Source organism: Dermacentor andersoni, chromosome 7, assembly GCF_023375885.2.
Source record: "Dermacentor andersoni chromosome 7, qqDerAnde1_hic_scaffold, whole genome shotgun sequence".
Classification (NCBI taxonomy): Eukaryota; Metazoa; Arthropoda; class Arachnida; order Ixodida; family Ixodidae; genus Dermacentor; species Dermacentor andersoni.
In genome coordinates this window covers 75,144,579-75,170,388 of record NC_092820.1, presented here as the reverse complement: position 1 = coordinate 75,170,388, position 25,810 = coordinate 75,144,579, and the positions used below count along the sequence as shown (strand labels likewise).

Genomic DNA, 25,810 nt, shown 5'->3' with positions numbered 1-25,810 from the left:
TCCACCGTCCAGGTTTCGATCTCTGTGATGTCTTGCGCTGTGGTGAGGCGCCCCTTACGGAATTCGTCCCAGTCCGTCCACTTATGTATAATGGTATTGCTCCGTAATTGGTTGGGTATCGTAATTTCGAGGATGTAGTGGTCACTGCCCAGGTCGACGCCCGTGTTGTGCCATGTTACTTTGCCCGTGTGATCATTTTTTACGAACGTAAGGTCTGGTGTGGTGTCTCGTGTTACGGAGTTGCCGATGCGGGTAGGATGCGTGGGGTCCGTGATTAGCACACATTTGTGGTCCAGGGTATCCTGCAATAAGTCCCGTCCCTTGGCCGTGTCCTTCACATAACCCCACGCTCGATGGGCGGCGTTGAAGTCCCCTCCGATCAGCAACGTGTTGTCTCTGGCTTGGGTGCTGGCTGTGTGTAGTAGGGTCTTGAATTTCTGTGTTTGGTGCTTGGGGTTACTGTAGATGTTGGCGATGAACAGGCTGCCTTTCCGTTGTTTGCTTGGGATGATTTCGGTGAAGGCGTATTCCACCCTGCTGCGGCCGTGTTTGAGTTGGTGCTCGATGAACGTGAGCCCTTTGCGGACGAACGTGCAGACGCCCCGTCCCTCCCCTTGGCTAACATGAGCGCGATACCCAGGGAGGGTGGGGGTCACCGTCGTCGTTTCTTGCAGCAGGATAATGTCGGGTTTCTATCTTCAGCCTTATCGGAGAGACAAAAGAGGTTTCTATAAGCATCGCCTCGAAATGAACTGGTGCGACGCAATTGCAGTCATGACACGAGTGGGTTCTGCATTATACTTTTATATGTTTGTTTCCTTGGTTTTATTATCGATCCGCTGTCATTGCATAAAGAACAACGGTGATCAAATGAAACCTCTAGCTAGAAGTTAGCGCCGTGTATATGTCTTTCTAACTCTTGGTCGCTGTCTTGGCCCCAGTCACTGCCCTGTGACTGATGAATCCCAACCAACTAGCCGGGCAACGGGCCCTAGCAAATATATACAGTGTGGTTCAGCGAACACTTTCAAACATTTTTAAAGGTTGCCTGTGGCAGATAGCTCAATTCTAGTTTATGAGCCTGTCTACTCGAATTGAAATGCAAAAATCGACTAATTAACAAGAATTCACTGTTAACGTTTTAGCTAATTACCTTATGACCCATATTGTAATTTACAAATTCTAGCAGTTGACTTCGCTAGGCGGATTCATTTGGAACGAGTTCTCAGGACGACACCAGTTTCGAGATATAAATTCCCGAATTTTGCGGAGTAATGCATTGGCGTTCCAGTTACTTGTGTGATTCGGTGCATGAAACGGTATTTTGTTAAATTAAATGGAACGCCACGTTATTGTTGCCTCATCGTTTTGATGGTCGTTAACCCCATGTTTATACGTGTTAAGTAAGGTGATTGGCAAAGCTCCAGGCAGTTGGGTTACGGCTCCCCGACGCGCTCTTCGGGTTAATAAGCGTGGCATTTGCGTAGAAAAGTTGGCACGTCTGATGTATTCATTCCGAGGTGCTGAATAGAATAACAACGAACTGCTTCCAAAGAAAAAAATATATAGGCGCTGAGAAGAAAGTCCCAAGTCTCAACTAAACTGCGCTATCGCTAGCTTCATGATGACAATCTCAAGGACAATAACAACACAACGGCCACGATGACGCAGAAGGCAGGACGGCGCACCCGTAGCTGATCCAGTATTATTAAATTGGGGGGAGGGGGGTTATTGTATATACTTACAAACGGTTGCTTAACAATGAACAGCTTTTCTAGCAGACACCAAGAAAGGCTTCGTTTAAACCGATTCTCAGAGCGCGTGTGATCCGCATAACCTGTTTGTTAAAACCATGTTATCTAAATAACTGACCTGAAATACACTTCATTTTTGCTTCCTACATAGCTCACGTCTTAGTGACTTCGAAGTTATTCTCTTCCTTTTTAAGAGTTATTTTCAGCCCTTCAGCTATGAGGTTTCAGAATTATAGCGTGTGGTCTATATGATGCCATGACTCAACATCTCCCACCCGCACGTGACATCTCGAGTACGACGAAGCTGGCTCTTGCTACCTCCATCTCTAACTGACCACCAAATAAATATTGTCAGTACGTAGGACAATGTAAAAATGCCTGACGGCTTTGTCATCAGCGTTTACGCGGTCTTGGACACGACGCATATAATGTCCGGCAGCAATCAAGCCCTTCAATTCAAAACGCAGAATATACGATTACTTGAGCCGATCAGATGCCAGGTGGGCTTTAGGAGGAGGAGGAGGAAATAGAGAGAAGGCAGGGATGTTAACCAGAAATGCATCTGTTTGGCTACCCTACTCTGGGGGACGCGAAAGAGGGAATAGAAAGATGAAATAGAGAGGGAGGGGAGGGGGAGGAAAACCGCGATGAGCACGTGCACGCACGCGGAGGGCCTGAGAGAGTCAAAGACGTTCACATAGGCCAGTCGCCTTCAAGAAAGACAAAAGTGCCTTCACAGCTTTGTGGGCCGACGAGCGATGGGGACGGTCCTCAAGTAGCACCTGCACAGAGAACGGTCGATCGTCCAGTCGTCGCAATGCGATAATGTTTGTCTTCCCGGCTGAAATCAATGACAATGGCACAATAAATGTTCAATGTTCTCTTCCACGCCACAGACGTCGCATGCAGCACTGTCGGCCATTCCAATCAAAGTAGTGTACGCCTTCGTGAAAGCCACTCCCAGCTACAGCCAGTACAGAAGCGATGCCTCACGTCGGTGAAGCCCGGGTGGACGTCGGAGTTGTAGCGAAGGGTTCAATTCGTACAGCCTGGTGTGCATTATATTTGGGGTGTTCCACTCTGTTAAAGAGAGCTTGCGTGCCAGGTGACGAAGCTGCCTTGCAGCGTCTGTCCTGGAAAGAGGAATGGGAACGGTGTGTTGTCCTTGACGTGACTCTTGGGCAGCTTTGTCTGCTTGATCATTTGCACTGATCCGGCAATGGCCAGGTAGCCACTGGAAAATAAATTCATGCCCTTTCTGTTTGATGTCGTGATGAAGTTTGACGATTTCATGTGTTGTCCGTGAGCCTGTGAGCCATGTGTTGTTCTGAGAATTGACTGCATGCTGAGTAAAGCCGGGATCGAGTCGGCAAACACGGCCCATGTACCAGGAGTTTCTGCGTCAATAAATTGAAGCGCACTGCGCAGAGCCGTGAGTTCTGCAGCCATGGACGTCGTCCCATGTGACGTCTTTAATCGCAGTGTTACTCCTCCTGTCGGTATAAGCACAGCACCTCCAGAACTGGTCGATGTGACCGATCCGTCAGTGTAGGTGTGTACGTGGCTACTGTATTTCTCGTACAACAGGAGTAAGCTCAATTGTTTTAGTGCAAGCGGTGGTAGATCTAACTTTATCTGAAGTGCTGGAATTCTGAGGTGTACTTCAGGACGGCACAAACACTGGTGGGCTTTAACTCACGTTAAGTCCCAGGGGAGGCTTAGGGCCTTCAGCCAGACATGCAGTATGCGATGTCGTTCGCGCGAAAGTCCATGCCTTGCGAGGACGCGATAATAATCAATCAGAGACCTCTTAGCTACGTTCACTAGCCGTCGAATAGACAGGAAAAAAAAAAAGAGAAAGAAACTGGTGAGCTTCAAGACGTGTATCCTTGAGAAGCTACCTGAATTTTTTTTCTCTCTCTCTCTTAAGGTATGCAAGAGCCACGACCCCTTGTTTACTGACGCAACCCCGAAAAGCGGGTCGCGCGACAGTTGCGTGACTTGTGACGTGCTCATGAACGCAGGGAGGGGGAGAGGGGTGGAGGAGGGGGACGAGGAGGAGAGTAGCTTGGCGAGCTGTGCAGTGTGTCGCAAGATGCCCACACGCCGTCTGTCCTCTCGAAGGGCCTCGGCGTGGGCTTGTGTTGCGAATCGGGACCGATATACAGTGGGCTGGGGCGAGCGAGAGTGAGGGAATAAATGTGAGGAGGAAGGAAACGCTGACTAAGGTCTATTTATAAACACCCGCCTCGCCGGGTCTGGCCCTTCGAGCCGAGTTAAGGCATACGAGACGAGCCGAAGCTTGCGCAACAGCTCGTCCTTCTCACCCTCACCCGATGAGAAGCTTAGAAAAGAAAGAGTGAGGAATGAAGTTTTTTTTTTATACTTTGGCTTGAAGTATAACGTTATGTGCGCTGTAGTGCAGCCTGCTTTATTCCTCTGCCGTGCAATTTATTAGTGATATAGAATCCTTCGATTTCGTAAGCTTAGCGCAGGCATTTGCCTTTTGTACAGAACAGCTTATTTTACAATATCGTCATTGTTATTACTATTTGTGAGAAGGAGTATTGAAAAGGTTATGTGCCTCTTGCACCGTATAGATTACCTTCCAATATACTGTATATATTGTTACTGTATTATCTGCGCCTTTTGTACAAGACAACTTATTTTACAATATCTTCATTGTTATTACTATTTGTGAGAAGTAGTATTGAAAAGGTTATGTGCCTCTTGCACCGTACAGATTACCTTCCAATATACTTTGTTACTATTATCTGAAGAAATAAGTCTTCACCACCATAAAGTGAAAAAGAAAAAAAGATATCAACCGTTAACTTTGTCGCTTTCCAGGACCCATTATATTTCGCCTACGCTTTCATAATAATCTCGGTTTCACCTAAGGCAGCCCTCTCCGCTTTTAGTCAAACAAATCTCCTCTTCTTTCTCTTGGTTCAAAACTGTCCTTTTCGATGTAGCGCTCGGAACTACCACGACCTATTTGGCGTTGCCGAATCACCGTCACCTCAGGCATCGCGGACACATCACAAACCACCATCGAGCGATGTCGCTCTGGCTTGCTGTGGATTTTGGGACTAGTAATGGACCTGACTTGTCATTGCGTACGCCATTACGCGTTGGTTCAGGCAGCAGTTTGCAATGGATGGCAAATACCACAGAAGACTGACTCACAAGCACGCATAAAGCGTATCTGACGTGCCGCCGAGCCAATGAAGACTGCGATCCAAGTAAACCCACCAGTACCAAGTACACGCCCTGTGATAAACAAATAAATAAATAAATAAATAAATAAATAAATAAAACTTCACAAGATTTTCCTGTCTTGTGGTATACGAGTTTCATTGAACGTTTAAACCGGAAGGAGCGTAAGAGATCGTGCAAGACAAGACCAGTACTTTGATTGCGCTCAAAAATAATGTCGGCTTGCACTCTGGAATCGTAAATCACCGAAGTTTTTGCCACTTTTCTTTCCATAATGAGAGCAATAACGCGGCGCGGAATCGCAGCTAGAGAGAACTTGACAGGAAAGACGGTCGCTGGCAACTGAGGTTTTCTTGGAAAATAAACCTTTCTTTATAACCTCTGTTGCCGCCCTTCTTTTCAAACATTTGTTCTATCGTTTCGTGCTCTCAGCGGGTGCATAATAATGTATCGTGGTGGAATCACTTTCTTCCGTTCCAACGGAAGCGTCTTTCTTTGTCACCTTTTATCTTTGTTACCCATTATCTTTTCGGAGCTCAGGCGCAGGCGCACACTTGCCGATAGAGCGGCACTTACGTTTAATACACGTTCCAAACGATAACCCGACGGGAAGTCGAGCTGCTTTTTGCTAGCGCAATCAAGAAAGCAATAACCATTCTGAAACTTACACGCCGAAAACACAATTCGATTACGAGGCACGGCGGAACCACCGGTGGTTCTTGAACGTGCACCTAATAGAACTTAAGTATACCGGCATTTTCTCCTTTCGCCCCCCATCAGTGTGATCGAAGAGCTCTGGTTCCTTCAGTTTTCACATTCTTCAAAGCCAAGCACGGCAAGCATTCGCACTTCTTTTTCTTATAGTATACACCGCTGATGAAAGAAGGAAAAAATATAATATCGGTGCGTGATCGGGAGCCGAAGCCGAGATAGTGCTGCAAGTGCGAGAGGGTTAAGAAAACACAGGAAGAACGCGGTGAAGCCCCTGGATTTATTTTGCTTTGGGACTGATTCATCGTCGAGCCAGAAGGAAAGAAAACGTTCCGGGAAACAGTGCAGCCCACAGAATCATTCTGTGGTGAAGCAGGAAAGAGAGAAAGATTGGCTGCTATAACGGGCTGGATGGCAGAGACGCGAAACTTGCACGGAAAATGCGAAAAAAAGAAAATCCCGATGCTTTTTCAACTCCGAGGGGATACAAGGACCTCAATATACTCAAGTCAAGCGAAATAAAGGAGAACCATTTTGGTTGACCACACAAGCTTGGACCGACGAGTCAACAACTAAATAAAAGAGCCGAGGAGCAAACAACTGCAGCTTCCCCTCATCTCCCGAGCACCGAAAAAAGTGCGAGCTTTCTTACTATTTACGAAAAATAAAGACTAGGCGAAATCGCTTATTCTACAGCTTTCGTCGCGCGCTGAAAGAAACGGCGGTGCGATCCCCGAAAAAAACAAAGCCGGCACGTGTCCCACTGACCTCCGCCGTGAACTCTATTCTTGCCGATTCCCAACAGCCTAAAAGCAAAGAGAGAGAGAGAGAGAGAGAGAGAGAGAGAGAGAGAGAGAGGAGGTGTAAAAGGACGTCACGTGTCCCAGTGACACCAACCGTGAACTGAATTCGCACTTGTCTCTTTTCGCTTTCAAGTGCTCGAACCCCCCGCCGGAGCAAACCCCCAACCGGGGGGCCAAAACAACAACTCTCCGAGCCAACGGGGCGAGGGTCTAAGCGAGGGTGTCGAAACCGCGGGCGAGGAGGGCGTTATATTTTCCTTTCCGCCTCTCCCAGCGAACGGAGTTGGTAGCCAAGTCAAAAAGCGTAGACCTCGAGAACCGCGCCAGCGCCAGTCGCAGACTACCTCGAGTGCTTGAATCGCCACGACCGTCCGGAGCTCGAACCCGACGCCGCGTCGGCCCCCGTGCCTCTAAGTGTGAAAAAAAGAGGCGTTCTGCGCCTTCTTCGTCTTTCGTTTGACTCGGAAAGGGTGTTTCACCCTTAAAGGTGAGCTTTCTTGCGACGACTTACGCAGCTTGTCGTTTGCGAGCTTGTGTTGCTGTGTAAACAAGCTATAGGATTCCTCAAGCCATACGTGCAACTGACTTCAGCTTAATGTGTGCTTTGACTGTTCTTGTTTTGCGCAAGAAAATTCGCGATAACTTCGTGAATCGACGACTGTGAGTATCGGACTTGATGAGCAATACAGTATGTACTGATGAAGTGATGCTTACAAGCGCACTTTAGATCCTTTTGTTTTACGGAAACGGCTGACGGGACTAGTAAGTCAGGTAGATACGTTTGAAGGGGAAAAAACGGTTTTGTGGACTATGAGGGAATAAGTGCGCCGTTAACTTCTACATTTTGCTGGCGCTGTGCGAGTATTTCGCGGTTTTACTGCTTGTGAAATTTATCCCCAAGATCTAATTATAGAAATGGGGCTGTGCTACCAAAGTCTTGTAGCCATGCAAAAAGCGTAGGCCTCGATCACTACTCCAACGCCGGTGGCGTACGACTTCGAGAACATCAATCGCCTGAACCGCACCAGGGACTTTTTTCTTTTTTTTTTTCTTTTATCATCTTCCGTTTGGCTCGGAGAGGATGTTTCACCTTTCAAGTGCGAGCTTTCTTTGTCGTCACATTCCACTTGTGCAGTGTAAAAAGTTTGGCACGAAAGCGAACGATAGAAATCACACACCTGGTACCTCGCACCTAATTTGACTGTAGGGACACCCTTGCGTTCTGAAACGAAATTCACAGAATCTACGTTGGGTGCGTGACTAAACCGCGGCTTAGCTTCAGTCAACCGCAAAAGTTTACGGGACGCAGGATCTGCCAAGAACCTGAATTCTCGCGAAGCGTGGTCACACACGCCCTCGAATTAAATGTTCCAGCATTTAATTCGAATTTACACAGTGATTCATTAAATACGAAGTGTCATGCCTTAACAGGGCAGGAATTCACATTTGGAGGGGAAACCGCATAGCGTAAGCTTTTCCTGTTGACTGTACATTCATGACAACGTCCGGACCGGAGAGCTGAATAGGTCGAGAAGGAAGGATTGTCTCAACTTTGCCCCCCACGCCGGATCCGCGTGTAGTTGGCCACGATGTTATCATCAGCGCCAGCATTGCATCACTTCGGGAACTTGAACAGCCAGGAACGCTAACTGCGCGGAATCTCAGTCGTCCGCTACTCCTTCTGCTTCGGAAAAGAAGTAATGCCAATCAGCTGGTCTGTTTGAAGAACGCTAGCTTTCAGTTCATTTATAAACGAGTACACATGCGAGACGTTGGCGTTTTTGTGTGACGCCCGCTACTAGTCGTCGTGTGCGATCAATTCAGCAACGTACAAATTATTTCGTAAATTGAGTGACTCTGGCGCGATATCAGATCATTGGCAAACGGCTGATAATATACGAGTGTACATTCATTTTAGACTGATAAAGTAACTCGATATACTCAGCTAGTATGTCGCAATGGCGACGCATTGACGAAGATCTTACTTTGTTAATTGATGAGCTCGGTTAGTAAAGGCACTCGTTGACTCGGTAGTAAAGGCACTGAGATTGACTTAAACATGTGCTCTACTTCATTTGTACCGACTCTTTTACAGTAGCACTTACTACAGCCTTTCATAACTGCACTTATCGCGTAGCTCCAACAGTAATAAAAGCTCTTGACGACTCTAGCTGCAGCGACATCAACACAGGGCTATAAGTCCTCGAATGTGGCTATAGTGCTTGCAGATCACGATTGGTAAGAACGTCCCGAAAAAAAAAAAAAAGACCGTTTACGGGGCATCGAAATAACCCTTGTTGTCTTTGAAATGTGTGTGTGGGTTTCAAGCTTCACAAAAGAGTAAGCTGTGGATCATTACGAAATTGCGAGAACTTTTAAACGCACAATCTCAGTAACACTGCCTGAAACGAAAACTTAATTTACTGCCAAGATAATACTTCACTGATTTTTTCTGGAGACGTACTTGTATTTTTCCTTTTTGCTTCCAGTCGTATTTATTTATGCGTGCTACCCATCCGTTCCAATAATTCGTCCTCGACTGTTTGCTCTTCCACATATTCCGCTGCATTCGATGCTGTGTAGTTCTGTGCAACTCTCGGGAAGCTGATTCTACGGCGCATGTAAACACAAGAAGCAACGTCATGACCTGTGAACAATTATGTGGACTTCTTTTAACAAGTAATTGTAAGAAAAAATTACTTGAAATTGTGCTTGTTTCTTCGGGGAAAATACTGTTTACAATTAACGCGGCTTGGTCTAAAATAAGCTCTGGCCCAAGGCTTTCAAAAAATCCCAGGATATCTTCAAGGGGGGCCATAAATAGTCAAGCTCGGTTAATTAAACTTCGGGAATCACAAAAATGTGCATATTTGTGTGGATGGAGAACAGCTCCTTGAAGAGGACTGAAACCCGGACGGGGTAGGGGGGGTGGGGGTGGAAGCACTTGCGGCAACTCCCGATCTGACCTACTATATTTCTACACCCGCACTGGTTCCTTATGACGTCATCAATTTTGGCACGGCCTGCTTCGGGTCAACTAACCGCTTATCAGGAAAGCAATATATTACATCTGGAGGTAAGCACAGGTACTGCAAGCGGGCTTTCGGGGATTTTTTTACCGCAAAATATGACCCGAGTACGCAACACTATGTCATATCCGTGACATTATACTGACGTCAGAAGTGTCGGGCTCAGGAGTAAACCTTCTATATGTATGTATATAAAGAAATCGGCAAAAAAACTCTGCAAACGGCGGTTAGAAATGGCCATCGGCCGGTTCTAACACGTTTATAGCGTTAAGTTATCCTTAGCGGCCGTTTCATTTGCGCCTGTCTGTCGCCTGCACCTGTTGGCCGAGACCACCGCTAGGCTTATGAGGACATTGGCGCATCGCCACAGGAAATCTTCGTTCGGCGGAAGTCGCGCATCGACATCCGAACTACCACGTACACGTAGTAGCGATCGGCACCTACCACAGGAGCTTCTTTGCCGCGGTTAGGGGGTACCTTACGACCGAAAGTGCTTCGCATACGAGCCTGAGGAGTACGGTCTAGGACGTACGAAACCACCTGACCACTGAGATCGCAAGAGGAGGCTAAAGCAGGCCCGTCGCTTCACGGCGGGCGGTACCATGTGACGAGCAAGGAGACCTACATGGCTACACACGACTGCCTCCAACCGTGTGGTGCACGGAACTGAGGATGGTCGCGTGGGAAAGTGAGATCAGGCAGCACGACCGAATGAACCGAACGTGTGCACTTCTTTACCGGCATGCGGGGCACGGATGTGCACTTCACGACCGGGTGAAGCTTCCGAGGAGTGTCTGTGTGGCAGGGTGTACAGTCATCGACAAAATGTATGCGGTACGCGGGTAACCAGAGATGCGATCTGCTGCTCTGTCAAGGCAAATCGCTTCTCGTTTAATGGATCACTGCGTGTGATCAGGAACTGCTCCAGGATGACTGCGGCTCCTACAAAGACCCACTTACTACTTTTCACGAGATCACCTCACACTATAGGGACGGCAGGAGGTTTTTTCCTCCCCCCCATTAGAAGCTCAACCGAGCTCAGGCAGTCACATTAAGAATGATTCAAACTAAATCTTATCCCACACCTTTTGTGCTTAACAAAATTGACCAGGATTTTCCCGCGGAATGTAAAAGTTGTGGACACACTCCGTGTCTATTTGATCATATGTTCTGGCTGTGCCCCAACCAAAGGGCTTCGGATCTCAACAGTGAGGAGGTCTGGAGTCGGCTCATATCCAGCGAAGTCCTCCAAGATCAACTCCTGGCCGTCCGGAGAGCTCACGACATCGGGAAAGCCTTTGGCCTACCGGGGCCTACGTGGGCGGAGCCACCGACTTAGCCTGGGGTCTTGTGCCCTCGGACCCTAGTTTCTCTGGACTAAAATAATGTTCGTGCCATGCCATGCGTGTGTCTTACAATGCAGATTGAAACTTCGAATTGGAGGCACTGTGTCCGCGCTTCGGTGAAACTAAGCTTTCTTTCGCGAACCCCGTGTCTCGTAAACTTGTGTGGCCGACTGTGCGGCAGCGCTCTTCATTAGTGCACCTAACGTTTGGGAATGGCCGAGAGCCCGATGTGCGATTCCTATGGGTGCGAGGAGACCATCGAGCACCTATTGTGTACCTGCCCCCGCTACGATGTACAACGCCTCTTTCTGCGGAAAACTTTACACCGACTGGACTTAAGACCGTTCACCGAGTCAAAGATACTCGGACCGTGGCCACATCCGTCACTGGCACGAAAAGCGAATCGTGCATTAGTGCAATACTTGATGTGCACCGGCTTAAGAGACCGTTTATAGTGTCCCTGTGCATAGTGTCCCGCCCACACGCACTCAGTGCTCGCTCTCTCCCTTTTTCCTCTTTCTATTCCCCTTTGCCCCACACCCAGTGTAGGGTAGCAAACCGGATGCTCTTCTGGTTGACCTCCCGGCCTTTCCTGCCCTTGCTTTCTCGCTCTCTCTTGAGGATCTAGTAGACGCAGCAAAACTAGAAGTGACGGAATATGTGCCAACGCCTGCGCCTCACCACCAAGTCTACCTCCGGTCACACTCAAGCTTCTATACGAAACGTACTGACCTGCACAGTGGTGTAAGATAACGTTCTATCGCAGTGCACGCAATTATAATGGTATACACGCAAGCTGACTGCATTAGGCATCACGCATACGATCATCTCTCCTCTACCAACGAAGCCTGCCTTAATCACACGTAGATATTCTCCTTGCGGCCGGAAGTGTACTTTTTGAGGCGAACAGGAACGCTTGCGTATCACTTTTCTAGCACCATGCACCGAACTGAGGCTAGACGCTTGGCACCAGAACATTTAATGTAACTAACGATCACGGGGGACGGAAACGACCCGTTTCGACGTAGGTTAAGGGAGCGCGGTTAAGCCTGGTTAGCCGACGTCCTCGGGACGGTACCCTCTTATTGCTTTACTTCCTTCTTTCGCGATCTTCTTACATTACGGGGTTAGAACCGCGCGTGGGCCGGCCTCTGACCAACGGGACCAACGGACGAGTAAGCCGGCATCAAGGCGCTCAGCTGCCTGTTGCTGCAGCTGCTGCTTTTCTATACTGAGAGTTGGGCGCACGATCCGGACGTAGGAGCTCGAGAACCTTGCTCTCTCACCGGCTTTAAAAACGTCCAGCAGACCTTGCGGTACACCCAGTGCACGGTAAAACCTTACGCGCTGACTGCGTAGGCGGGACAGCAGAAGTAGGGGTTGCCGAGATAACAGAGTTGAGTGCGTACCGCTGCTCATTCTCTAATGCTTGCAAGTTTATTGCCGCTCGTCTGGCTCGGTGCGACCTTCGGTAAACCATTGCCTGCGCTAACTGCAGCGGCCTATACTCACCTGGGGTGAAAGCGAGCGAAACAAAAAGTCCGAAGGCTTTATGTACCAGGGCCGTGTTGAAAAAAACTCTTTCGCTGGAACTTTTCTTAAAAGCAAATTTATCTAGCGAACGCGGCCGGCCAATGTTAACGAGCGCTTAAGAAATATTTTGTGGATTCGCCTTCAGATTATATATCTTAACGAATACAGGCAGTGAATATATCCTGCCGTAGGTTCCGCAATTATTTCCGATCAGGTGCGTTACCTGACTAGCCAGACATTACTCGCAGTAAAAAATAGTGACGTCAGCTAATTATTATCATGTCACTGATGAAATATGGAAATATTCGCTTTAGAACACATGACCTAATAAGTTAAGAGCTAAAGCCTAGCAGTAATGAAATAATGAACCCTTAACAGAGATCATCTGCTTGGCAGCAGCTTCGAGAAATACGCCCTCAAAAAATCCGTCGCGAAAGGCATTGATGTCCCAGTGAAAGCGTATCAACATCACCACTTCATTTTCCCCCATTGCTTATAAGTGTAAACTCGAACATCGACCCAATAGTGCAGATTGAAATTATCCATAGTTAAAGTTAATTAGTAAAATAGTGTTAATTAGCTGACGTCACTATTCAACTTGTCCTGACTCGTCAACTAATCCACCTGATGCGAAGGAATTACGACACCTGTACTGCAGGGTACATTTACTAAGTCCAATTTCATTAAGATGAATAACCAAGTATATGTAATAATATGTATGGCTAACAGCAAAACAAAACTCTACAGGCTTTCTACTGACTGTCTGTATAAAATAAATGCTTTCGAGAGGAACACTCTAGACAGTCCCTCTGTCTTTCTTTTTTCTTGGCTCAATATATCTCGTTATCTCGGCGCACGGATTCGGCTAGCAGGTGGCATTCGTCTGGGAGCCATGGGAGGTAGCCTATACAAGACATGCGCGAAAAGCCGTTGTCACACTTGCTTTTCACTCGGCAGCCATAAAGCCGACGGTGCCGGTGAGTGGGCCTGCGTGAAAGGTCCTGCATACTTTATTAAGACGTATATATCGGCGCCAGACAAACTAGAGCGAGCGAAAAAGAAAGTAAAGAAATGAAAGAGAAAACGAATGCGACGGAGCTTACTAGCGCCTGAATCTTTAAACATCGCGCCAAGCGTGTGCGTTACAGGGACGCAGAAAGTAGTTGGCCACGCTCTGTGCCACGACGTTGAATGCGAAAGCAGATTCGGCCTCTGGAGGGTGGGGGGCGCATACCCGAATGTCCAACTGTCCTCTCGCGAGAGCGCGGGCGCTCACAAAGTGCGCGTGGGCGACGCGGATTAGGCGAGACCTCCTCGACCTTTGCAGTATAGCCCCATTACACACGCACTGAGAGAGACAAAAAAGACACGATTGACGGAACGACACGGTGTGTCGCATCGTGTTGTCCTTGTATAGCGCATCGCGTTCAGGTAAAACGGGTGTAAATGCGCTCCTGCTGGAAAGGTGGGTGACATTAGGGCGCCAGACGAAGGGCGCCATTGGCCGAAAGCGAGTCTAGTCGATGTTAGGGAATTCGCGTAGACGTTTCATTCACACGGCGCACTTCTGGTAATTGCTGTTGGTCGTTCAGTGGGGATGTGCTTCGTTTTTTTTTTGTTTCGTTTACGCGATCATTCACTTATACGCGTCGTATCGGTTCGACGTTCTGCCGCGTACGCCTGGCGCGCCGAGTCTTGTGTAACGGTGCATTTATTAGCGCGTCGTATCAGTGCGACGCCCTGTGGCGTGTTTCTAGAGGCGCGCCGTGTCTTTGCGTAACGGTACCGGGATCTCGTACGTGACGAGCCGATAACACCACCCGACGCGGGCCCACTTGCCATTTGAAACGTGGCGCACGCCAAGTCGTATACAGACGGTCACAGAAACCTGAGGACTTGACGTACAGATAGCAATGCTCGCGTTACTTTCCGCACCGGCTGGCTTAACGCCTTCCGGGGTGTGTCTTGTTATACATACACACCTTTCCTATCTTCTCTCTCTCTCTCTCCGTCTCTCACAACGGTGTAGCTGCTATTATAGCGGTGATTAAGCAGGTAGCTGCCGTCTTAGAATTTGTATGTTGTGTCCTCTTTGTTAGCGTGTTGTACCTGAGATGGGGCTTTTATCTTTCTCTCTTTCGTACAAGCACGCCTGAACGTTTCAACGGGAAATTTAATAATTCGTCGTTTTAATGCGGTAACCATTACTGGGCGAAATAGCTATTGCTTTTGCTTTGTTGTTAGTTCATTAACTGTATACAGACAAACGTGAAAGTGGCTGAATTAGAGACGGCTATTCCACGATATGGTTGAGAAATTGACACTACCCGTTTGTTCATATAACACGGAGAGACGTACCGCAGAAACGCAAACATACTAAGTCTAGGCAAAAACAAAAAACAAAAAAAAAAACTGATATGTAAATAAAGTAAAGCTAACCAGAGAGGTGTCTCATATATGCACATGCGTTAAGTAATAGTCATTGTTACTGAGAACAAATTATGGTACTTGATTGACGTCCAAGTGAACGACTACAGGTAACTTGACCTTTGAAACCTTGATTTAGCTTCCCTTGAGGTCGCAAGTTATGTCACATATGACTGAGGTTAGACCAGTGTAGACTATCATAAATTTGGTTACAAGGTATTCATTCTAAAGTAACAATTACAATCAATTATAGAATACCTTTCCCAGGAGAGGAGCCCGAATCTCTAAAAAAAAAAAAGGAAGGAAGGAGTCACCAACAAAAGTTGTGATGTCGCGCAATGACGCCGTCACTACAGCCGCTCGCTTGTAAGGGAAATTACCGCGCATGTCCCAGGCGCGGTAACTACGTGCTTGGCGTTAATGCCGTAAACAACACAGTGACGATCCCCCCCCCGCGGCATAGGGCCTCCTGGGGATGGCATGCAATGCTGCGCAGAAACGACTGACACCGCTTGCGTAACGGGCCACCTTGCGCACCCTCGAGACTTGAGGGAGCAGGGGGGGGGGGGGGGGGGGGGCATTTGGGCTTTCGGCCCGCAATGCGTCCCGGGGAAAACCTCTGCCAAGAAGCGAACTTCGTCGCCTCCATGTTCTTCGTCGCCCCCTACTTTCTCGCTTCTTGGTGTCATTTTGCGTCCAGAATGACCTTCAGCTTATCCACTGAAGCTTACTCACGGCACTACCGCGTCCTCATCCTTGACCTCAACTCTGCTTTATATATTTCTGCCGCTTGTTTTCATAGGAAACTATCCGTGACTCCTAGATTGTTTCTCAAACCGTTTCTTAGACTCAACTTTCTCTGCTTTATGTGTCGCTTGTCTTTAGACGGAGCATCAGTGTTCCTGTCACCCCCTCCTGGCACTTTCGTTGTTGCACTTGTTTTGTCACCCACGCCGTTCCAGCGCTTCCCTCCCAAGTCTTTCTTGGCACATCTCCTCTCCTCTCAACCTATTACTTGTGTTTTACGTGCCTTTTTTTTCTTTTTGTTTATTTTCAGCTCGAAGCCTCAACGCTTCCTTCACACCCTTGCTATCCTTCTATACTTACCCCTCGCTTTCTTCATTCTCGATAGCGAGCTGTGTGATAGGTGCTCTCTTTCCCCTCTGGTACCCACGTTCCCACCGGTGGGCCCCTTTTGCCGCGCTGCGTTTTGTTGCTCCTCGGGGAACCTGTTTTCGTTTGCCACGTGTGATCGGCCCGTATCGATAAGGCACCAAGAGCGGGGCAGTGTGTGGGCTCCACCGGGAACCGCAGGCCGTGGGCACCTCGCCGGGCTGCAGCAATGGCTCCCGCCGGCATTCAGGGAGTACGGGCCAAACTTTGAAACGAGTATATGACCACGCGATTCTTAGGCTCAGCATCGCTTTTGTTGGACGTTTTTGTTATCTTTTATTTTTCCTTTGCTTTCCCTTATGTAGATATCCCTGCCCGCGTGCGGGTATATCGCGTGAAAGTCATTCGAGCTGTTCAGGATCCGAAAGCTGACGTTTGCGACAAGCAGTCCCAACACCTGTTACCACCGCGGTGTGGTCGGGATAACATGCAGCTGGCTTCGCTGTCATGTATTCGGTTGCTTCCTATGGCTTGAGAAGGAGAGAAGCGAGAAAAATGACTACATCTTTTTTTTTTTTTTTTTAGTTTATCAACAGGTACCTTGCATTCGTATGCATCGTTCTCGGTGGTATCGCACTGGAAGGAACCTGAAGTGCTACAGGAGGGGGAGCAATGGGTCACAGCGTGTTCAAAAAAGGGCAGCCAGCTGCGTCATGAGTTGCATATTTCTTCCCTGCATTATATTCTTGTTTACTTTTTGTTTTTGTTTTGCATTCCCACATTCTTCGGTCGCTGGAGTTTACATATATATATATATATATATATATATATATATTACAGGAATACAGGAATAGCCGGCCCTTTACTGGCCTGTTTCCTCCCCCCCCCCCCCCCCCCATGATATGAACCCAGTGGTCTCGTCACTTAATTAACAACAACAATATCCCAAAACCTGGTGACGTTGCCACCCGGCCGCTGGTTGTATTTCAGACTGGCCGTACTGTAATTGCAAGGCTTGCCGTCCGCAGAAAGGTGCTATGGTAAAAATTAAATGATAGGGTTTTACGTGCCAAAACCACTTACTGATTATGAGGCACGCCGTAGTGGAGGACTCCGGAAGTTTCGACCGCCTTTAGTTCTTTAACGTGCACCTAAATCTAAGTACACGAATGTTTTCGCATTTCGCCCCCACCGAAATGCGGCCGCCGTGGCCAGGATTTGGTCCCACGACCTCGTGCTCAGCAGCCCAACACCATAGCCACCGAGCAACCACGGCGTGTGGTGCTATGGTATCTATGCGTATCGTGCACTACTGGGATCTAGAGAAAGCTCTAGGGGTGATGAGAACGAGGTTTAAAGTTCGATCCCAGACTTCGGCGCCTCCATTCCGATCGGGCCCGCATGCGAAAACGCCCGTGCACCTGGCCGCCCCACGAAACATCGGCCAGAGGCCAACGTTATGCTCTGGCCGTTGTACCATCGACTAGCAGGCAGCATCCTCACAATAAAATCCATGATATGAACTTTAATGCGCAACTTTACGAATTGTGCCCAAGTTTGGGCAGCCGTAGTGACGAGTCCAGCGCTCTCTGAATATCATCCTTTCGAGAACGCAACGCATGGATGAGAATTGGTGTGGAGCTGCCTAAGAAAGCTGAAGAGATTTGCACAGTGCCGAGGTCATAGAAGAATTAGCATACAGTGATAATTAATGGCTAAAATTGGGCTAATTCAAGGCCAAATAAAGCGCTGTCGTTCGCAGCCGGGCTTTCAGCGCAGCGACCCGCCGCGGTTGCTCAGTGGCTATGGTGTTAGGCTGCTGAGCACAAGGCCGCGGGATCGAATCCCGGCCACGGCGGCCGCATTTCGATGGGGGCGAAATGCGAAAACACCCGTGTACTTAGACTTAGGTGCACGTTAAAGAACCCCAGGTGGTCGAAATTTCCGGAGTCCTCCACTACGGCGTGCCTCATAATCAGAAAGTGGTTTTGGCACGTAAAACCCCATAATTAATTAATTATTCAGCGCAGCGGCTATTGTCGGCGTTTCTCTCGCAAGGACGTCGTTGCCTGACATCTTCGCTGTCCTAGATTTCAGTCTCTGCACTTTCGTCATCGCGCCGTCGTCTTTGTCACGTCGTCGTCATCGCCATAAACACTGCCGTCGTCTTGCCACTAATTCCGCGATCTTCGTCGGTGCCGTATCCGTCATCGATCGTCATGGTCATCGTGCCGTTGTTGCAACGCGGCTAACGATTTGTTTGCGTAGTAGACGAGGCAAGGATGCCTAAGGTGTTTTAGGTTTGTGTCTCAGTACTTTTTTTTTCTTCTTTACAGGAGCATAAGGTGCATTAAGTTAGTGTCGCCGTATATATTTCTTTTAAAAGCTGAACGATAATTGATAGTTGACATTCCTGTTAAGGTTAGTCTTGTGTGTCCTCCCGTGGTTTATGCGCCTGCATTTAAAATCACGGGCCTCGCCAAGCAGACAATCAACAAATGCTCGAAAATTTTATCGACAATTTGAACCGAACTTGTTACCCGACATTTTGTTTTCTTTCTTTCCCGTTTGCAGCCGGTTCCCTATGCCTGTCCTCTACCCGTCAGCCCTACCATTGGGTGGCAAATCTACATACAAGGACTGGTACCTGAGGTATCCGTACGGTAAGTCTGCACTTACACGTAGAGCATCGACTCTATAGTTATATAGCCCGAAGCTGGCCGACTATAATCGGGCGGTAGGCGCACGTGTGCTGTTTCTTTTTTTCAGTGTGCCTCGTTTCACACGTATACCACTGTAAACATTTTTACACCCTCAATGGTGTTTTCTTGTCGCACTGGTGACACCCTTACCGTTAGGGCCCTACAGAAATTTATAGAGGCCGACAACGGAGCTCTAACTATACTTGCGATGACAAAAAGCGTCGTTGAAAACTACCTAATAAATCTTACAACCTCGGGCGCACGGACATATCCGACTAGAGAGTTTCACATCTTTCCCTGTGAAATTGTCTTGTCAGATATTCCGTGCGTCCAAGGCTGTCTGAATGATTACCCAGTTTTCAACTAGGTCTTTTGTCACCGCATGTCTAGTTAGAGCTCCGTTGTCGGCCTCTATAAATTTCTGTGGGGCCCTAACGGTGAGGGTGTTACAATGCGACAAGAAAGCACCCTTAAGGGTGTATACATTTTTACATTGTATACCGTGCGGTGCGATGGAAGCTAAGGAGACTTTCCCCAATGGCTTCTTTCGGTCCCGTAAACATTTTGTTTTCTATCGAAAGGTGAGATAGGAAAAATGGTAAAAACGTAACTGCTATACAGTGTGAAGAGACGCTGGAGGCATGGAAGACGTAGAGGAAGTTAGCTTGTTGTTTAATGAAATGCTCTCGGAAACTCTCAGGAGGTAGTGAAGTAGCCACAAGCACAAATCTACCTCGCAGATGATTCACTAGATACATATGCTTAAAAATAATAAGTTAATTTATGCTTGCTTTTTCTTTTTTATCTTTATTCAGTACTCTTTTTTTTTTTAGCTTCATATGTGTCAGTTACTTGTCTGGCTATTCGCACTCGATCACCACTGCTCATGCCGAGGCCAACGTATTATGTTTTTCTTATTTAACTACCGAGTGTTGCCCTTTGGTGTTGCTTTAATAATTCAATTGGTTTGGTGTGTTTGACTACGGCATCCCACTAACATTCGTTGTGTGGTTTATAGTAATGCACGGCAAGGTGCTATGCCTACCTTGTTTTCGCTGTGTCTTGGATTGCGATTTAAGAGACGTGCATCCAAACTACTCCCGCTCAAATGATTCTTGCGCGTGTTGTAATCTGTTCAAGGCCCTAATGTATTCAATGAATACACATAAAGAAAGAACAATATTCGAAAATATATCTAGTCGAAGGGAAAAAAACTGTCATCCACCTAGATAGCCGCTGTAAGCTACAAAAGGAAACCCGTACGGGTTTATAAGACAGGAAACTTCACAGTGTAAGATTCATTCGTCCTGGTCCGGGGATCGAACTGGGGACCAATGGCTTACCGAGACGCGTGCTCTACCATCTGAGTTAATCAGGAGGCTGGCGGATCGCAGTGCGAGGGTGAATTAATTGACAACTCGAAGCCCAGTCATGCTGACATCCAGAAACACTTCCAGTGTCCCTGGGCTTCGATTTGTTGATTAATTCGCCATTTCACTGCCATCTGCCGGCCTCCTGGTTAACTCAGATGGTAGAGCGGACGTCCCGAAAGGGCGTTGGTCCTGGGTGCGATTACCCAGAGCAGAAGATTTTTTTTTTTTTTTTGCAACTGTGAAGCTTTCTTTCCAAGAAACCCGTAAGGCCTTCCTTTGAAGCTTTTTGCTACAATCTGGGCAGGTGACAATTTTTTCTCTTCCATGGACCTCCTTCCACCTCGCGGAGTTTTGAAGAACTGGATTGCCGATAAATTCAGTATTAAAAAAAAATATAGAAGCGGTTGCGGAACGGAAGCCGCATTTCGTCTCGACACCGAACGTTAATTTATTATCGTTGCTATGGAGCCCACGATGTTGCAAACATACTTGACGCTAAGACTGTGGTAGTAGTGACATCTAAATACTTGATTCGTTCGTATAGCCTCATCTCTATATGCGACAGTTTCACTGCTCCAGAGGCCAAATTCGTTTTCATATTTTTTACACTTTGAATGAAAAGATAAATGTAGCTTTCATTTCTGCAAAAAAAAAAAAAATTGTTCTGGGAGTCTGGATCGCTTTCAACGAAAATTGAAGCCTTGCCATTTGATGAGAAAACTATGCATGGCTGCGAGAAGCTGCGAAATTCTCTTCGACACAGTTGCGAAAACGTACAAACATTTTTTCGCCTAATCTGTGGTATTTCAAAAAGAAAAAAAAAAGAAAGAACACTTCATAACTTGGCGTGGAATGACCAATCTTTGCAACATGTGGGCATTGCGGTCTCCACAGAACGGGACAGAGGATGCGGTCATGCCTACATGCTAGAGCCTTCTCTCGTGTCAAGCTTTCACTGAGGAACCCTTTCGACATTCCTTTAAAGCGTGAAAAAAAAAAAAACCCTCAAACTTCGGCTGAAGATCAACATTCCGTGCGCGTCTGAGGAAATGTCACGGTGTTCTGTCGCATGTCACACTAACCATTCCGAGGTGCTGGCAAACGTCCTGTGTCTTCGTGTGCGTCAACTCACTGCGCTGTGTGTTTGCATGTTGCACGCTACGTTGGGATTGACAGTCCCGAGGAGGAAGTCCAGTCGTGAGTGGAGCACGCCTACATCTTTCATTTCATCCTCATTTCTATATATACGTACATTTTTTTTTGCAAACGCACAATCCGGGTTAGTAATGTGGAATCGTGTTGTCGTTCCAGGTTTTCCGTTAACTTTCAGAGAGGAACTGGGGAGGCAGATCCCATACAGTTCCATTTTAACCCGCGCTTTGAACCGGAGGGACCGGTTGTTGTCCTCAACAGCCGCCAGGGCAAATCGTGGGGTAGTGAGGAACGTGCGAGCCCATCACCTTTCGCCAAGGGACGACCCTTTGTACTCGTCATCACTGCCGTCGGCCAGGGCTATGAAGTGAGTAGTACGCGGCGTTGCGTCGCTCCTGTTACCTCCTCACGTTCTTTTTTTCTCTCTTCTTTCTTTCTTCTCTTTCGTTTCTTTCTTTCTTTATCTCCTTTCTGATTTTCTTCCTTTCTCTTTCTTTCTTACTTTCTTTCTTTCTTTCTCGCTTTCTCTCTTTCAATCTTACTTTCTTTATCTCTTTCCTTTCTCTCTTTCCTCTCCTTTCTTTCTTTCTTTTTGTACGCGTTCTCGTTGTCGCTCGAAGGAATTCGCGATTCGTGGGAGAACTCAGAATAGCTTTTCATAAGTGGTCGTCAGTTTGAGCCGCGAAGATGTGTTTTAAGATCAGCAGTGAATAGCCTTAATGATCGTGCTTTCAGTGTACAGCAGCTGCGTGGGCCATGGAGCAATGCGCCATTGCCGCGATCTGCTCTAAAAGCCTTAAATAACCTTCTTTTTTTCGAGGTGACATTTTATATATACATCAACACCTAGCCTGTCCGTGTACTTCATCTGTAAATTCTACTTTAAACTTTAGTTTGTGTTATTAAATTGACTCGATCAATTGGCTCGTGTAAAAAAGTGCAGAAGCTGCCGGCAATGCAGTTTTATTGCGGAAATTTTCAAAAAATATTTTGTGTACCGACACTTCATAAGCACGTTGGCTAAATGTGCTCTATTGCCTAATCGTTATTTTTTATTATTTCACGTCGTGTTATCGTATTTTCATCGTTAAACAATTCATTGTTCGCGGAGAAGCCGGTGGCACAATGGTTGCTGCACATTTCCAGTTTCACACAGGTAAATCCCACACAGCAACACTGACGAGAGATAAGCAGTAAAGCGGGACTGAATTTTCAGGTTATTGCTCTAGAACTCTCTCTGCTTCTCTGGGGGGTAAACAAATAACCCTTCAGAGTATACAGAACACCTTTTGCAGAGCGAAGCTGCTTGTATACTGCCTTTGTACCATGCAGTGGGGTCCACATGTGGGCTCTGTAAACGACTAATTCAAACCTCTAACCTAATTGTCACAGCTTTTAAGTTATAGAAGCAATGAAGCTGTGAAGTGGAAGTGACGTTGGTGAACCTAAAACGCCTATGTTAAGTGAGTAAACGCGAGAATCGCCGGAATACTTATAGTATACAGGAGTGTACTAAAGTGTTTTTTTTTTCTCTTGCATTTAGTCCGTGTATTAAAATGCTTCCAAATTTCAGTTTGCGCACTGTAAGCATCGCCCTTCACGTTCTAACCTGACGTAACGTCTTCTTATCTTTCTCTTTCCCCTGTCCGAACAGCTGGCGGTTAATGGGCTTCCTTTCGCGACGTTCGATTATCGAGAAGGACTGGCTCTTGCCGATATCACTCACCTCTGCATACGCGGGGACGTCATCCTCCGTTCTATCCACGTACCTGTTCCGGAGATGGTGAGTACAGGTGGCTCAGCGCCAATCCCTGTGGTCACCTTCCATTCTTGCCAGACTTGCTCTCTTCAAGCCAGGCCACGGGTATAAGATAAAAAAAAAATCCACAGGTGGTGAATATTTACCCGGAGTCCACCAATACGGTGTCTCTCCTAGACTCATTGCTGTTCTTGGAAGAAAAACACAAAAGCACTCAAATTAAAGAAAGGAATTATTATTAATAACCTCATTATGCTTAGTATATATATATATATATATATATATATATATATATATATATATATACTGATGCCTAAAATGCAGATTTAGGTGTGGGATACTTAAGGCAAAGTCCATTTTCGCTATGCTGGAGAAAGGTTTCACTTGTGGGTAGTTGAACAAGAACTTGGTATAGTTAATTAGTAATTCGTTTGTTCAAGTACCCGTTGATTGTGGTTTTGTATAAAGGTGCTCTTCGTCGGTAAAATTAAAGGTGAGCAATTTCTTCCCGTTTCCTTCGATGTGAAACAGTGTCTGGGAATTACAGGGTCGTTGAGTCAGTCAATTGATTGACTGCTCGGTCAATGAAGCAGTAAATAAAGCGAACAATTAATTGAGCCATTGATCCTGCGTGGACAGCGGTCGGTAGACACGGCGGGAGTTTATCACTTTACTACTGGCCGATGCAGGGATCAATGAATCGATCGTTACGCTCCTTGAACCAGTCGCGTAATCGGCGCGTCGCCTGTGCGGCCAACTGTTCGGTCAGGCGACCGGTCCACCGGTTCGCTCCAAGCGAACACTGATCGCTCCGAGCGAGCGAACAGTCAACCAGTGAACTGTCTGATAAATTAGCTGCGGAGGCTATCGATCGTGGAATCATGTCTCTAAATAGTCGCGTGGCACACTGTGGCTGCGCGAAATTAAAAGCACCATTGGTGTTATTGGTGTAATGGGACGCGAAACAATGTCAAGAACAGGTAAAAGCGTCACTGTTTCGTGTTCTGCTATTCATATTGGTTTCGCGTCATCTGACACCGGTACAGTAATGAACCAGCCAAAGCCTAGCGACAAGCAGTGATACTACCACTGCGACGGGAGCTCCTTGTTCAACGGCAACGGGACAGGTTAACTAGCGATTTAGCGACCAGCAGAAAGAAAATAGGAAAACAAGTTTCTGGGGTTTTAGCGGGTTAAAAATATCACGATACGTTTACGAGGCACGCAGGTAGCCGGGGGATCGGGATTAATTTTGACCACCTATAGGGTTCTTTAACGTGCACGTAAGTGTAAGTACACGAGCATGTTATTTTTTTTCTTTGCATTTCGAACCCATCGAAATGCGGCCGCCGTAGCCGGGATCGAACCCCGGACCTCGAGTCCTGCAGCACAATGCCGTAGCCACGGCGCTACCGCAGCGGTTGCTTAGCGGCGCGCAGTGGGGGGCTTTCTAGTGTGTGCGGGTATTGAAGAGGGGAAGGGGGCTAATTTGAAGGCATATCAATTAAGGTAGAATTAACCAGGTTCCGGACAGAGGGTTGAGAAGCATCACGTTTACGAATGCTCCATTTGTGCTATGTCTGTAGTAGGCTAGTGACGCATCACAGAGAAAACAATGCCAACCTGCCTCTATCCATGCTAAACGCTACAAGAAAAATTTCGGTCGCAGAAATAACCAAAGGACGGCACGCTGCCTTTGTCCTGTATGCTAGGCAGCGCTGCAGCAAGGAATAACACGGAGGGCATTATGGCTTCATAGAAAAAATGTCGCGCATAGTCTGATTCGTTCACCTTTCTGTCTTAGAATGAAGTCTTTCTCGTTCGCATCGTTAAGCCGGATTGTTTAGTCACCGGAATGCCTAGGTTTCGCCAGGAACCCCAGGAATTGATATGATAGTTGAACTATCGTAGGGATCGGTCTCCGACCATTACGTGCCACTCTTTCCAAAGCAATAGATTGTCCTAATGTAACTGTACTACACAAAGTGCACAAATGGCGTCTAATAGGAACATCAGTGTGTAAATATTTACGATGGGTCAATCCCGTTTACACCAAATGCTCTAGCAGACACCGCGTCCCTGACGTTCTTAGAAAGAAGGTCGCGTCAGTTTCCAACTAAAAGCTAGTAACTGCTTGTGACAAAGGTAACAGAGAGTCTAGTAAGCGCAGTTAGTAACGGCGCCGATAGTTGCATCTACTACCCAACGGAGGTGGTGTATACGTCTAGCGAAGGTAGTCAGTCTGCGAGCTATCGATAGTAATGCACCGGTGTAGTGCAATTTGCTATGAAAATAACGTAGTGGAACCTGTTTTGTTTGCAAGCGGTCCTTGCATCGCCAAGAAACAACTATGTCACTTGTGTCCTAAAAGTATGCAGTAAACGTCTACTCGAAAAAAAAAAATTGAGGATCGCATTGCTACACATTTAAGCGATATTTATATAACACCGTCAAATAATGGCACGTAAGGGCCGTGCATGACGGTAACATCAGGTTCCGCATAGTGGGCTACACTCTACAGAGATGAACAAACAGCAAAGGGGAAACAAAGCATCGTGCAATGCAGTGATTGGGATGATATACGTCACATGTTTCTGATAAGATATAAGGAAGACAGGGATCTTAACCTGTCAAGTGTCTGGTTGGCTACCCTGCGCTAGGGGAAGGGAGAAGAGGAAGAGAGAGTAGGGAGAGATAACATCCTTATCAGTAGATATAGCCATAACCTTTAGGAGCACAGGTCGCACCTGTGGGCAGCTATGTATTTGGATAAAGAAAATTGAGAACCTACGCTTGTGTAACGTACAGTCTGCACGCATATTTGTACCACGGCGCAGCACGTAACTAATGCAACATAACGACCGAAGCCGTAGTTGATCTAAACATCGC

The 25,810-nt window shown here is 47.2% G+C and overlaps 1 protein-coding gene across 2 annotated transcripts in view; it reads left to right on the top strand.

The window, feature by feature from the left end:
* LOC126534281 (galectin-6-like) overlaps positions 1–25,810 on the top strand; it is a 77,531-nt gene that overhangs the window by 35,943 nt on the left and 15,778 nt on the right. The window contains exons 2-5 of one of the 2 annotated variants that reach the window (XM_050181551.2): positions 18,510–18,598; positions 21,187–21,207; positions 21,322–21,529; positions 22,817–22,945. In XM_050181551.2, coding sequence (XP_050037508.1) covers positions 18,510–18,598; positions 21,187–21,207; positions 21,322–21,529; positions 22,817–22,945 — 447 coding nt within the window. The remainder of the gene's footprint in view (positions 1–18,509; positions 18,599–21,186; positions 21,208–21,321; positions 21,530–22,816; positions 22,946–25,810) is intronic. The other variant, XM_050181552.3, reaches the window with a different exon arrangement.